The following is a 15,478-nucleotide window of genomic DNA, read 5'->3' as shown; positions in this document are numbered from 1 at the left end:
AGAACTGACATTTTTGGAGGTTGTCTGACTTGAACTGCGATTGCAAATCTTCCAGGTGAAAATGCAATGGTCTTTTCTCATTTCTTCATTTTGTTCCTGTTCGCCTGCCTTTCTCCCCCCGCCCCCCGCCTTTGTATTGTGCAGGTTCCAGAAATGAATCTTAAGAAGCCAGAAGGCTTACAGGAGAAGATGCCAGATAAGATGCACGGGTGTATCTTTTGTGAAAGTCTTTTTAACTGTGATGTATAAAAACAGGTGCAACATGGAGCTGGAAAACACAAACCATGTTTCTTTTGTTTTTGTAAGTTGTCTTATTTAACTGAGATAAACTTTTAAAATGAAGCTAGTTTGTCCAGTTTCAATATTTGTCTCTCCTCTGGTCTCTTCCTTGTCTTCTTTGCTTGCATCTAAGGTGGCTAAGGTACGAAGAGAGGAGGTGAGGAAAGTAATTAAGCATGTTACCCAAGGATGTAATCTCGCCTCTAGGGATGGGTATTGATAAGATTTTCACGATTCCGATTCCATTTTTGATTCTGTTTAACGATTCTATTCTTTATCGATTCTTTTAAAAAAAGGAGAACACTAAGGTCTAATAGCTTAGAACTTTGTTTTATATCTTCTCTTTGAACAAGATAGAAATTTAGGAGTAACATGGCCTTACAAACCCAACAGTGAGATCTTAAGAGATCCACAGCCTACGGCTCTTCAATGGGGTGTCACAGGGTCCCCAGGAAAAAAAATGTAAATGTAAAATAATACAATAAATATTCTTCTGTAGCAATAACAAAGTATAACATCAATTATTCTGTAGCAATTACACAAGAATATCCAGTAATGTCCCTGCCTACAATTAAACACATTCACTTACCGAAAATCATCTGCTGTGGCAAATGGGTTCAAGCCTTTGACCACAAACTGAGTCACTGCTCGGTGACATTCGTCTATCCTGGCCTGAAAGGAGACGCTAACGGTAGACTGCAGTGAGAACTGCCGGCATCTGAGCCAGACTCTGTCTGTCTCTCTCATCATGGTCACCTAAATGCACAGTAATGGCACGTTTTGTAATAAGGCAGATCGCGCTAACATAATATGCACTGTTGTTGATTATTTACCTGCCGCATTAACGGGAGAGGACGTGCAAACGTTACCTCTGCTGCTGGGTTGAGATTCACGAGTCCGGAGCGGAATTAAAAACACGACATTCATTTAAGGTCATCGCGTGTTTTGTGAGCAAATGCTTTTGCATATTTGTAGTGTTTCCTCCCTTAAATGAAATATCTACTTTGCAAGTATTGCAAGTTGCCCTGTTGTCATCCGTTCTCGTAAAGTATAACCAAACTTTTGAGCGTTTGAGTCGCCGTGTTTCCTGCCAGGTAAATGACGCTCCGCAACGTGGTGACGTCATTTGGGGCGACTGGAATCGATAAGGGAATCGTTTGCAAAAATGGCAAACAATTCCAAGGAATTGAAACACTGGGAACCGGTTCTCAACAAGAACCGGTTTTCGATACCCATCCCTACTCTCCTCTTCCTGCAAGCTTCGGTTTGGTTAATAAGTCTGCACAAAAAGTGATTACTGTATAAATAAATGTCTTTCTAATGCACAATGTCCCTTGATCAGTAACAGTTTACAAAAGTGTCATTTTAGTCACATTTTCCTCACTTCTTTGCATGCACATGCTGTTAGAACATGTTTAAATAAAAGGTCTAAATCCAGAGGTCTGTGGATTGAAAGCCATTATCCAGATACAAATCCCACATTAATGCCAGCTTTAAATGGGGCATTGTGCTGCATGGCAAGCAAAGGTATTACATGCTGTGTAAGCAGCTGTAACAACGTGCAAAAGTATGAACTTAAAGGACACTGTTGTAAAAATTGGAGCGTACTGCTCCTTAAAATGGCAAAACCTGTGGGTCCTGTAGCCCGTCTGTTAAAGAGGCTAAATATCCAGAGCAGGTGCGCTGCACTACATTGTGCTGTGAAATGTGCTGAGCTCTGAGAGTCTGATATTTATAGTCTAATAAGACAGCTCTGCTTAATTAATTACCAGTTTCTCCACAGGGAATTATCTCAGAAAGATTTTCTTTTATTGAAAATGGGTTGTGCAAAAACAAAAGTTATGAATGATGATGAGTTTCCTCACTAAGGGTGCATCCATGGTACAAGACTCCGGGACTAATTAGGCGCAAAGTTGTGATCACAGTCAACTGTTTAAAATGATGGCGCCGCGAGAACCCCTAAGAGAAAAGATGCGTCGAGGCATGCATTGGCCAAATTGAGGGTAAATATGCTGGAGGGGGATGAAAGCGGGTGTCTCCAAAAAAGTTTCATTTTCAGGGTGAAAATCATTAACACATTATACAGTAAAAGAGGAGGAGGGGCTTATTTTCACTTGGAAAATACAGAAATGCATTAAAAAAACATCTGAATAAGATACATTAGACGATACAGTGTATCTGAAGCATGACAATCAGAAAATGACTTTTTCATATTTTGGAGTTCCAGAGTTTAAAAGTAAGGAGCTTGGAGCATGCATGCACCCGACGGAGTAGAAAATACACTTAAATACTTAAACCCAAACTTCTCTCCAGGGATACAATAAACAAGTCCTACTACATGTGGTACATGTGACAACCAAAAGAACACCATGGCTGCTTCTGAGATTAATTGGCAACTTGTCAAAACACACTGTGAGGCTTGATGAAATGTCTGCACTGAAATGCTTTGTAACACAGCAGATAGGACTGTCTCAATTACAGAACAACAGATTGCACAGCGCATAATGTTCAACAACAATCAACAACAAGGGACCTGCTCAGGACTTGGGTGGGAGTAGAGCTGATACAGTCTTCTTAAAAACACACGCACACCAAAAAAAAAAAAATCAATAAGGTTTTGACTTTTAAATATCTCCGCTTTCACTTCACAAACAAGTCCATGTTCAGATCTACAACCCACAGATATTTCATGTTGGGCAATAATGTCTTCGTTATTCATGACAAAATACTCTTACAAAGCACTTAGACATCAAAAATAATCAGAATGAAATACGATAGATTTACAATGTAAATTTGAAAAATAACTTTCTAGAAACGGTCCGCGCTCTAAATGTACTGACTGCTCCGCGATTAACTGTAATCACATTCCTTAAAGATTCCCTTTTTCTTCATAAATATTTCTAAAATACTCTATAGTGTAAATGACTGTTAATACCATTACCATTTACTGACTGTACTCTCAGCTGCAAAACAAACACCACCCGAATCAAACACGGCACATGTTGCGTGTTTGTGATGTAGCATAGGGAGCTTAAAAAGCAGACGATGTGCTCAGTTCAGCTGCTGAAGCATCGAGGCACCACTCCTCTATTACGCTTTAACTGCGTCCTTGTTGGCTGTCGTCGCGTCTCGAAAGACGTCTGTCTGAGCTGTAAGATTTCCCTGCCCAGATCTTCCAATTGTGCCATCGCAAGCAGTTTGTCATAATAAAGATGAGTGATTCAAGACTTAATTAAAAAAAACAAAACACACACACACAAAAGACCATTTGGATGTCTAACAATAGAAATATGAGCAGGAAAAACCTTTGAATCAATAAGGCAAAAATGTTCCAACAACATATGAGCTCAGTGTCAGTTTCCAATTCTTGTTACGTCTTAACAAACGTGTTGGAAAAAATCCATTCGACCAACAGTTCAGAGAAGTACCTTAATAAAACTAAATCAAACAAAAATCATGAAACTATGCAACCTTTTCCAATGCATATTTGCACGTTTGAGAAATTCCCCGGCACTGTTATCTTCCGGAAAAGTGAAACGTCCACGCCCCAACAGATGGGTCACTTATTTTAACCAGACATGTACCACTACCTGTACTTCTGCAGTGTACGAGAAACAAAGGCTTGAGAGTTTAGGATTTAATTTTGAATGTTTTCACATCCTCTCTTGAAATATATCTTGGACTGTGTCTTTCCGTCCAATCAGAGCTCCGAACACGGAATAATCCGGTACATGGCGTAAGAACATTCGGCGGGACATGGAAAATGAATACATGAAATACAGCAGCCCCCAACAAAGCCGGTGAATATTTTCCCTCATTGAATGCGACCCAGATAGGAATATAAATACAAGTTATCCCCTTCTCCCTGCACACAGTCATTGCGGCAGCCTAAGCCGCCCATTATGTAAATAAAGAAAGCCCAGAATGAGAGGGAGAGATGTAATGTGTGTGGGACAGAGTGAAAGGACAATATACAAATCGCTTAGAATTCATGTGGAACAGAACGAGATGGCGTGGATCGAAAAGGGGGGGAAATAAAGATGGCGATAACGCGGAGAAAACAAAACTGAAAAGGGAAAAAGTTGAGTCGGAAACAAATAATCTTTTTTAAATTCATTAAATGAGTCATTACCGATCCAATGTGGAACTGCGTGAACCCCCCGAGTGTGTCGGTGCATCTTTTCCTTAGCGAGATCAACACCATTACACGACAGTAACAACAACAACTAGAACAACAACAACAACAATAACAACAACTGTGCTATCGTGAGACGGCGCCCAATATATAGATGATGCACATCATTAACACCACAGCCAGCCACACATTAGCACATACTGTCGAGTCTGTTATGTTACTCGGTTTGGTGGCTCTCGCTTCAGCGGCACCCGTCGGGAAACCATGTGGTGCAGCGGCAACCCGGAGTCACAGTAAGCCCGAACAAAGTCGTCTCTGGGATTAACAGAAACAAGTTTGGCCTTTTCAAGTTTCGAAATGCCTCGAGTGAAGTCAGAAGAGCCGGCGTCTTCATCGCGTCACCACGGAAGCCTTTCGGACAGTTAAACACAGAGTTCGACGTGATGACGAGTTTTCTTTTCTTTTGAAGCAGAAAGGCGAGTTTTGGATAGTGGTGATTTTTTTCTTAAGTGATTATGGTGCTTCAGATTTTGCTGATTACATTTTCTGGTAAGGTATAAAATACAAACAGTTTAGTCACTCAGCACATAATCACACAGCAAAGCTGAAGAAACAAGAACGTAGCAATAAGCAGCATTGCGTCAGAGTTACTGTAGCTTTTTTTGCTCTTGGCAGTATTTTTTTATTCCCGTGACACTGAATCCAATCTTCCTCCATGACACAGTTAAACACAGTCACATATTCAGCCACAGTGCACTATTTCCACCGCAAGTCTTCCCAACCTTTTTATTATTTTTCGCTAAATCCACCTTTTTATCAAAGTATACGGTCACTGTCAGGCTGAGAGGATATAACTGATGGCAGATCTTTAATCAGGTTGAATGATAAGCAGGCAGGTGTCTAGCTGATGGAGGTGATGCTGATTTGTTTAGAGGTGAAAGGGGGCTGGCTCGGATGCACCGCTTCCTCCACTACATCTCCTTATCTTCAGCCTTTGCCGTTTCCGTCCGTCCCCTTCTTCCTCAGACGTAAATGGCAGTCCGGGAAATAACAGAGCCGTCTCTCTGAGACTCCATGTCGTCGTCCAGGTACACATCCATTTCTTCGCCAGCGTGGCCTCGGTGGACGTGATAGGCTGAAGGCAGAATGTTTCCGCCTCCGCCCGCTCCTCCGAATCTGTCGTATCGCTCCTCTTCTTCCTCCATGCTGTCATCCAGGTCGAACTTCCTCCTCTCAGCTTCATCTATCTCGCTGCTAAGAAGGATGTCATGGGCGGTAGGGGCGTTGCCGGTTGAGGCGTGGTGGAGGTGATGATGGTGGTAGTCGTTGGCCTTTTCTGTTAGAGTTCCCGTGGCGTCGCAGCCCTCCCGATACGTGTAGATGGGCCCGTTGTTGTTCGTGCCAGTCCCGTTCTTGCTGCTGTTGTTGCCGGAGTTGCCGAAGAGCAGACGGGCTTTGTTGCCATAGTCTCCGCCATTGCTTCCACCGCTGCCTGTTGCAATGGAGTCCCCACTGCTGGGGTACCCGCGCCTCTGCTGCCGGCGGCTGCGGGTCAGGAGGACGGCAATGAGCGCAACAACCAATAGCAGAGCCAGAAGGGAGCCGATGACTGCGCCTGCCACTACACCGGCACTGGATGGATCCTCCAAGGCTTCTGCAGAGGGGATGAAGGGGTTGGAAGGAGGGATGGAAAAATGGGTGGAGGAAAAGAAAAATGAAGGAAATGACGGCTGTTTTGGAGGAGGTATTGACAGTTCTTCTCTTATTGTGAGTGTGCTGTAGTGATAGGAGTAGTGTCTTCTTCTACGTGTGTTACAATCCTCTTACAAGTGTGTGGTAATGTTCTTCTCAGTGTAATCCCTTGGTGAGGGGTGCAGTCAGTCATTGCTGGGATCAGGCTGAACGGGACTCATTCATTCTCTCCCAGAGGCTCGTTGTGCTGCATTTTGCAGACATTTTGCTCTATATGCATTTCAGTCCAGCTGCTGGCACTTCAGCTTTTGCCGCCCTTCCCCCCTTTGCCAGCTGGGGCAAAGCCTTTACTACTGTGACGATCCTTTGTTCTATACGTCACGTTGGTGTGAGCCAGGTTTGCCTCTCCACACGTTTCAGTTGAAGATCGAAACAAAAATGAGAGAAGGATTTAGAAAAAAAGCGGTTTATTTCGAGTATTGCGCCGACTTTGCCGCGGGTTAGAGGTTTAGAGCCAGCAGAGTCACACAGACAGACACACAGAGACGGATACACAGGACAGACAGGCAGAGGAGTTACTTGGAAAGGGTTAAATAAGAGCACAGTCATTACTGTTAAGTGCCACAATGCTTAATCCCTTCTATATTTACCCTCTCTTTCTTTCCTACTCTCAATTAAAACCCCTCCTTATGCCTTTCCTTCCTGCTTATCATCCCATCCTCTACTTGAACCGCGTCCTTCGTCTGCCTCCGTTATTGGCCAGCTAGTCAAACCACAGGGAGAGCGATCGCCCGCTGTCAACCCAGGACCGAATCCAGATCTCACTGATCGGCAGCACACGAAGGTAAAAGGTTCACACTGCGGAGCAAGACTCCTACCAGGACATGTTTAAAAGGATTCTATGTAGGAGTATAAGAGAGAGAAAAAATGGGATAGTGTAGGATTTGTACGGAAAGATTCACGCTGGGCTAAAAAGTGGAGAGAGGAACGTCTCAAACCAGGAAAGGAGAAGTGTTGAGTATTTGTGCAAAACTGCACAAGGCCAGCTAGTGTGTTTCTCTTTTCTTTTTTAATTTCTTGTCTGTGAATCACATTCAGATATTTCTTTGGGGTGCAGCAAGGGCAAGGAAACGTGGAACAGCAGGGGAATCTGAGCCCCTTCCCGTTTTATGCAAATAACAGCAATGTACTGCCAGCACTCCTGGCAAACACAGCAGTGAATGCCAATCAAACAATCTGAGGTTGGCTGGAATGATGATTGTGCGGGGTTACATGCCAGGGCAGCGCCACTGAGGCAGTGACGTTCTCTTTTTCTTTCGGCGAAATCACATCGGACATCAAATAATGATGTGTGTGGAGCTAGCGAGCGGGAGTTCTGCTAACAAAACCAGTGGGGGGATGTCACTATAAGTGAGCCTGGATAGAGAGCCTGTGATTCATACAAATTGTTCATTCTGACGGCGTAGGAGAAAAAAAAGAGGGGAGATAAAAGCGGAGAGGAATTGAGCAAGAGGAGAGAAAAAGGACTAGGAAGAGTGTTTGGGAGAGAGACAGAGAGGAGCAGACAAGAGGGGAAGGGAGATAAAAGGAGAGGTCTCAGTTTGATTTCAAACACACTTGCTCTGGTCTCACATGGGGATGCATTAGGGTTATGCCAGGGTGAGACAGACGGGTTGGGCGAATGAGGCGGGGCTCTTGGGACAGGATATGATGTCTAAATTAGGGGACAGTGTCTGGTAATATCCAATTGAAGTGACAGAAGGCATTAAGGATGATGAATCCAACTTTCCCTGTCCTAGTTTCCTCTCTTTGCAAACTTACAGATTGGCATAGAAACACAACATGTGGGCCAAAGTGTTATTTATATTTATTGTGCCATTTATATTTTAAGCATTAGTGGCATTTATCAAGTGCCTGAGTGAGAGACAGCTGAATAATGGCCTTTTGTGGAAGGTCTTTGGTGGCTGCCGTCCTTCTGTTAATCAAGTGCTTAAAAATCTATTATTCTGTATAGGCTATAAAGAACAATGCTCCTACAAAGGCCCATTAGAGCTGGCATGTTCATTTTTCATTAAGTCTGAGGTCACATGCAGGAGCAGCGTGATTATCTTTCCAATTTTCTCTCAAAGTCCATAGCTAAGGGGTGGTGGCTGATATTTAAACAGCGATGATCTCGCGGATGGGAACTTTGTTGCTCGTTTGACAGCCGGATGCCAGTCGTCTTGTTCTTTTTTGCCCTTTTCAGACAGGATATGTAAAACTGCTGGCTTCATCAATCCGTTAAAGCGGTGACATTCTGTCATTCGGACATAAATCACGTTGATGATTTGCACTTCATTCAGCACTCGTACTCGCTATTAAGCGTCGTCAGCAGCGACTCTGGTAAAGTGTAGCCACACTTTTGAATGTTTAATTCTCTTCAAAGCTGTCACTTGAGCCTGTGCATGTGTGTGTTGAAGAGATGAGTTGCCCGCATGCTTGTGTGCAAGACAGAGAACGCTCTTCTTGATTTGGAACTGGGAAAATGCATCACAATGCACGTGACCATGCCTTAATTTTATTTGGTGAGATAATGCGCTCCGAGGTTCGACTAGCGGTCGACTAGCTCCAAATCTGAGGCCGTGGTTCTCAGCCGGAAAAGGGTGGAGTGCCCACTCCGGGTCGGGGATGAGTTCCTGCCCCAAGTGGAGGAGTTTAAGTATCTCGGGGTCTTGTTCGCGAGTGATGGGAGAAGGGAGCCGGAGATCGACAGACGGATTGGGGCTGCAGCTGCAGTAATGCGGACGCTGCACCGGTCCGTCGTGGTGAAGAAGGAGCTGAGTGTAAAAGCGAAGCTCTCAATTTACCGGTCGATCTACGTCCCTACCCTCACCTATGGCCACGAGCTGTGGGTAGTGACCGAAAGGACGAGATCGCGGATACAAGCGGCGGAAATGAGCTTCCTCCGAAGGGTGGCAGGCCTCTCCCTTAGAGATAGGGTGAGGAGTTCGGCCATCCGGGAGGGGCTCAGAGTAGAGCCGCTGCTGCTCCACGTCGAAAGGAGCCAGCTGAGGTGGTTCGGGCATCTGACAAGGATGCCTCCTGGGCGCCTCCTGGGTGAGGTGTTCCAGGCATGTCCCACCAGGAGGAGGCCCCGGGGCAGACCCAGGACACGCTGGAGAGATTATATCTCTCGGCTGGCCTGGGAACGCCTTGGTGTTCCCCCGGATAAGCTGGAGGAGGTGGCTGGGGAGAGGGAGGTCTGGGCCTCTCTGCTTAGGCTGCTGCCCCCGCGACCCGGCCTCGGATAAAGCGGATGAAGATGGATGGATGGATGGAGATAATGCGCTATTATTTGCTTGTTGTGCTTGTTAGTGGCATTCTCCAGTAAGATAAGCAATTCCCTAGTCACGGTGTTTGTTCAGATGTGTGCAAATGTAGAGAGCGATATGTAAATTTTACTACTTTTACAGAAAACGAACAGCTCATTAAGACATGAAGCCAACACACATAATTTTGCTGTCAGATTAATGAAAAGGACTAAATGTCTGAAAGGTCATTTTTAGTAGGGGAATAGGTTCAACTTAATGAACACACTTAAAACCAGCTGTCGGTGAACCACGGGGAATTTTTGGCAGGGAAAGCCAAACATTTCTTTTTTTTAGAGGTTAATATATAATTATATATTATACATTTTACAATTTTTTATATATTTTTTTGTCAATTTCTCTGTGGCTTTCTGAAATGCACACTGTAAAACAAAAGCATGAACTTATGCTCACGGCACGAGTGTTTTACCAAAAAATCATAGCATTAAATCAAAGCAATGAAAAAACAGGGTTTGTTTGACTTAAAAATGGGATGGAGTGTGTAGGAGATGATTAATCTTCAGACAGAACCAAAAGGGCGGACCACAGACCTGTATGAAAATCACCATGCAGGTTTTTAAACTCCCATTTTCAAGCTGTGAGTTTGTCATTTTGGCCTTTGCCGTCTTGGTTGTTGTCACATGATGAGCAAGCGGTGGATCACTCACTCACTAACCAAGGAAATAATCATCAGATAAGACTGGAAACCAGTGTTTGGGATAACGAACTAATAAGGAATGTGTTTAGTGATAGACGAAGTGAAGTGGGAAGCACAGAGATCCCTTTAGACATATTTTGGACCTCTGGTTGCAGCTGCGGTGAATCTGATTTCATGTTAGCTTAGTTAGACATGAAGATCCCTACCACACACACATGAGTCCTGAAATTACTATGAGGTGGAGAGGAAACGACCAGATGATTCATGTGACTGGATCTCGACGGATGATCTGATATCCTCGTGTTGGTGTTGTTCCCAGATCATCATGAAAATGTTGTTCCAGGTTCAACATTGCAAGTGACCAATCACATTATTGTGACGTTATTCTTTTGCGCACCAACCCATTCGTGCATTTATGAAATTCCAATGTTGCAAGGACAATATCAATTCTGCTTAGCGTTTATTAAAGGGTCAGGGTTAGGGTCCGTTGATCGGCGGACAAAGGCGGTTTCTCGCAGCTTAAGTACAGTTTTTTGTTTTACGCCGGTTTTTCCCGAAGTCGCAAAAGTATGACATCACAACATTCTGATTGGTCACTTGCAATGTTGATCCTGGAACAACCTTTAGTATGATGATCTGGGAACAACATCAACACGAGGATATCAGATCGTGCGGATCTCGACACAATACTGTACGTTTTTCTTCAAAAAGACCAGTTTTGATTCCTCGATGGACAAGTTTTATACATGGACTTTTTAACTTACTATCAGATTTAACTTTTTGTTGCTATAACATAGCAAATTTATGCTGGACAGAGCATGGTAAATTGGTAGAAGTGACAGGTGAATCACTAGGATAAGTATATTTGATTTTATAAAGACACCAGGATAGTGAATGGATTTTAAAAATGGTAAAAGTGTATTTATCTTTATGTCTGTGAAGGTTCTCAGTCATCCAGCTTATCGTAGTCTAAGGAGCTTGCAAAGAAAAGCGTCTGGACTTCTTTAAGTTGCTTGAAGACGTTTCACCTCTCATCCGAGAAGCTTCTTCAGTTCTAAGGTCAAATGGTGGGGAGTCCCAGATTTAAACCTAGTGGGAGTATCCCCCCACATAGGGACAAAAGGACCCCCTGATGATCCTCTAATCGCCTGAGCCAAGGTGTGAAACTGGGTGTGGGTCCCAATCATTTGACCTTAGAACTGAAGAAGCTTCTCGGATGAGAGGTGAAACGTCTTCAAGCAACTTAAAGAAGTCCAGACGCTTTTCTTTCCAAGCTCCTTTGACTGTATTTATCTTTAATGCTCATTTATCAGATTTAGAGTTTCTCCAGGCACTGTCTGAAATCATTTTGCATGATCTGAAACACTAATGGAACCCATCAGCTCTGACAAAAAACGTGCCAGATGTATGATCAACATGACTGTCAAATTCTTGTCAACTGCCTTATGAGATGCTTTAGTAAACACTTCTCTGAAAGCATATTTCCTCCCAAAAAAGTGGAAAATAGCAAAGACTGTTAGCTAGAAAATAGGCCATGCTTGTCATCCTTATTTCTCATCAACAGAGGCAGCCTGCCTGCATTAAGAAGCACAGTGATAAATGTCATACAGAGAGGCAGGGGGGCTTATATCAGTCTCTGTATTAGTGTCATGTACATGGAGGAGATTAAGGAAGGGGGAGAGTAAAGGAAAGAGAGAGAAAACCGTGAAAACTACCCATTGCTACTCAGTTACACTCACTGCAGTAGGGATAATCTAAATGAGAAGATTTAGGATGTGAGGAGGCAAGGTGGAAAGAGTTAGAAGGGCTGAGCGAGAGAGACAAACAGAGGGAGGGGGGGAATGGTGTAAGGCGTATGAAAGTAGTAGAAACTTAATAACCCTTCATGAATCTCCTTCACCACACCTCTCCTTCCTTTCTCCTTGTTTTGATTCTCAGAACTGAAGGCTCCACTCATACAGCACGAGCCAGAGGCCATCACTGTTGAAGCTCCACAGTGAGGAGTGATTCTAATTAAAAGCAGCTTTTGGTCAAGGACATGTAAAAGCGCACCCATGAATATACCCCAAAAACTCTAACAGCCTCCCAAAAAAGGCAAAACAAAAATGAGCAAACCATTGTCAGTGACAGAGCATCTGTCTGACATTTACTAACATCCACTAAGTGATTCCTGCTGAATTGTGGGAAATGTTGATGCAAGTTGATAAAGAATTTGAAGAAATTCACATATGACTAAGTTCAGATTGCAAAAAGTCAAATGGGTACCCAGATTAGGACCACATACAGAAGTACCAGCTTTTTATTTTTCCAAATTCTTTAAACAATCAAACAGAGTTCCTCTGCTCTCATAGAGGTGCTCACACTTGCTGATGACCTTTTAATCATGTGCATTTGATTAGCAGCAGTACTGGAATCAGTAAGGGTGTATTTAGTTTTTGCAGAGATGGCCCTGAGAGGCCAAATGGACTGCAACTTAAGAAAACACCAGCAATAAGAAAAACACTGCAAAAGCACACAAAACACAACGGAAATAGGAAAAACGAAAACGGAAATAGGAAAAAACAGATTTCCAAAAGCACAAGGGAAGTGTTTCTGGGGAGACAATAACCCGGCGGACCAGTTGCAGGAACCAAAATATGCTAGGTAAGTGTGTTTTTATCTCATGATTCATATAATACTGATGACGGATTATTAGACTAATAGTCAGGCTAACACACTTACCTCTCATCTTTTCTTTCCTCACAAAACCGATAGATCCTCCACTTCTTTTAAGTGTCTCCCAGCGCAATTCTTAGCATAGTGGCCCTTTCTCAATTCTCAAGTACACGAGTACGTACTCGCGTGCTCGGCGAGTACACGCACGGGAGTACGGACTCGCCGAGAACGCGAGCACGGACTCGCGATTTGTACAATTGGAACACCAGCGTACTTGATGATGTCACAGGTCTGGAGTTTTTACTGCCGTCCCCTCTTAATTTAACTGTGAGTAATATGTTATGAAGCTTAACTTTAATCACAGCCAAACCGGTTTACTCAGGAACAAATAAAACACTGAAATAAACCAAACATTAACATTTAGAAGTGATCTAAGTGACTTATATATCATGTTTAACCTCAGTAGTGAAATCTCTATTAATAAAAATAGTGTACATGTACATACGTGTACATACCTTAATAAAAACAAGCAGGTGAGATGTTAGAACGCTTTTATTTTTATTTTAGTGGACACTCAATACAATAGACAGCTACTGGGGTTTGTTTAACCTGAGTAGCGAAAAGACCGCGGGGGAGTTGAAAACGATGTGCCGGGAGCCCGCTGTTCTCGCCGGCTGTAATAATCCTCGACCTCGCTGTCTGCTATGGAGCTGGCGAGTCACAGACGTCTCCGAAAACGTCAGAGCTCGTTTGGAAATATATGATATCTTGAAAAATCGAGCAGATATTTGAAGTTTACACCGCTACATTCTCGCTTGAAAATAACTTAAAAGTTTATTTTGTGACCCAGAAAGAGTAATATTTAAAAGTTTTTAGCCCCGCTCGTCCACCATTGACGCGTTTGAGTTTTGGACGAAATGCATTCTGGGATATTTAGCTGTACCAAGTCCACGCAAGTCACCACCGATGCATGCTCGATAAAACGGGCGGAGCGAGAACACATCCGGGACTTTTTCGCGTTCTCGGCTTGATGCGTACTTCGAATTGGAACAGTACTTGGTCTCCGACTGATGACGTATCACGAGTACACGAGAACGCAAGTACGCACAAGTACGCATATTGAGAAAGGCCCATTTTGTTTCCTGCAACTGGTTCGTTGGTGTTATTGTCTCCCCAGAAACACTTCCCTTGTGCTTTTGGAAATTTGTTTTTCCTGTTTCCGTTGTGTTTTGTGTGCTTTTGCAGCATTTTTCTTATTGCTGGTGTTTTCTTAAGTTGCAGTCCGTTTGGCCTCTCAGGGCCACCGTAGAGATCCTTTGAAAAACGAAATCTTTTACATGACTGCAGTAATTATTTTATCTGTAGACCAGTATATGTCTAGAAAATGTAACTCCTACCCAAGTGATATAAACTTTAGATGGTTGAGAAGGTCCAAAAATGCAAGTAATTGCAAAGTTAAGGGAAAGTTCACCAGCTCTCCGGAGCTCGGCTGGAGCATTTTCTACAAGACTGCCTCCAAGTTTATCAGAGATAATGCAGAATATATAAAGTGCCTGCTGAATAAATAAGGCGATCTTTAACCTTTGTTATACAAATCTTGGCAAAAAAAAATAAAATGTAAATGACTTCAAACAACCCAATAAACCGTAGTTAGTGGTTTATAAGGTTAAGCTGAAGGCCTGCATAAAACATGGAAACATCACTCTGCTACTAAGTGAAAAGTGGTAAGTGTTCTACACTTTTATAGGGCCTCTTAGCCTTAGCTTAGTACTGCAAAACACTTTTCAGTGTGTTTCTCTCTGACCCAGTCACACAGCATCACGCCCATTAAGGGCAGAGACGCTGCTGCGCAAACCGTCGGCTTTCCCAGAGCAATTTGAATGCAGTCAGATAAGATGAAGATCTACCAAATGACCATCTTTAGCAACAAAAAGGCCTCTATGTTTACCTACAATATCCTCTTTTTAACTTTTTAGAAGATGGAAGGTGGAAGAAACTGTCCACTCAGAGGAAACATGTTCAAGAATGCGGTGAACTCCACGCTGGGTCCAAAACCTCAGAGCCCTCTTCCTGTGGGGCAACAGTGCTAATCACCGGGTGGGTATTGCCAGTCTGGTTGTCACTTTATTTTTCCAAATTAAAACACGTCCCAAAGGCAAACATCAGGAAGCTCCACTTTGTAATAAGTTAATGAAAACCTTCTTGTGCTTTAAACACACTTGACCTTTGGTTTTATTTTTATTCCCAGAAGAAATTGTAAACACGAGTTTTAGTCAGTTTGTAAACCAAGTCACCGATAAATTAGTTTAATTGAAACTAGGTGACCTTCAAACCGTGTTTTGTTGTGCTTTATGAAATTAGTCGTGAATTTACTCGTGATTTACTCATGTATAAGCAGTCTGGGAGGCGCAAGCTCACAATCATGGCAGAAGTGAGCGGAGGTGGAAGAGGTGAGGGAGACGCTAAATGTTATCATGCTTGGATAATGGGGCCCAGAGGCAGCACGGACGGGAAATCACAGACGTACTGTAGGAAGAGATTTTTAATGTAACCTTTACTACTGACGCAGCAAGCTGAAGGTAAACACTGCTGACTAGGACGAAGGGAAACTTTTAAAGATTGCTCCTAGGATTTGATTGTAAAATTTGGGCTTTTTTTTTTCATAACAAGTCGACTGGTTAAAATTAAGCATGATTATAGAGACACACAAGA

General features: G+C 43.2%; 1 protein-coding gene and 1 long non-coding RNA gene across 6 annotated transcripts in view; one reads left to right on the top strand and one right to left on the bottom strand.

Annotated features, from left to right (window-relative positions):
• pvrl2l (PVR cell adhesion molecule related 2 like) overlaps positions 1-15,478 on the bottom strand; it is a 381,196-nt gene that overhangs the window by 163,668 nt on the left and 202,050 nt on the right. The window contains exon 7 of one of the 5 annotated variants that reach the window (XM_085149003.1): positions 119-6,068. The exons of the other annotated variants lie outside the window; for them this stretch is intronic. Coding sequence (XP_085005129.1) covers positions 5,437-6,068 — 632 coding nt within the window. The 3' untranslated portion in view covers positions 119-5,436. Of the gene's footprint in view, positions 1-118; positions 6,069-15,478 lie in introns of those variants that run through there. 5 annotated transcript variants of the gene reach the window in all.
• LOC146492778 (uncharacterized) lies at positions 6,043-14,076 on the top strand. Its single transcript, XR_014871998.1, has 2 exons — positions 6,043-6,950; positions 12,050-14,076. It is a non-coding gene; the product is annotated as an uncharacterized LOC146492778 (long non-coding RNA).

Source organism: Neolamprologus multifasciatus, chromosome 22 (assembly GCF_963576455.1).
Source record: "Neolamprologus multifasciatus chromosome 22, fNeoMul1.2, whole genome shotgun sequence".
Classification (NCBI taxonomy): Eukaryota; Metazoa; Chordata; class Actinopteri; order Cichliformes; family Cichlidae; genus Neolamprologus; species Neolamprologus multifasciatus.
Note: the sequence above shows the minus strand (reverse complement) of the source record. Positions and strands in the feature narration are given on the sequence as shown.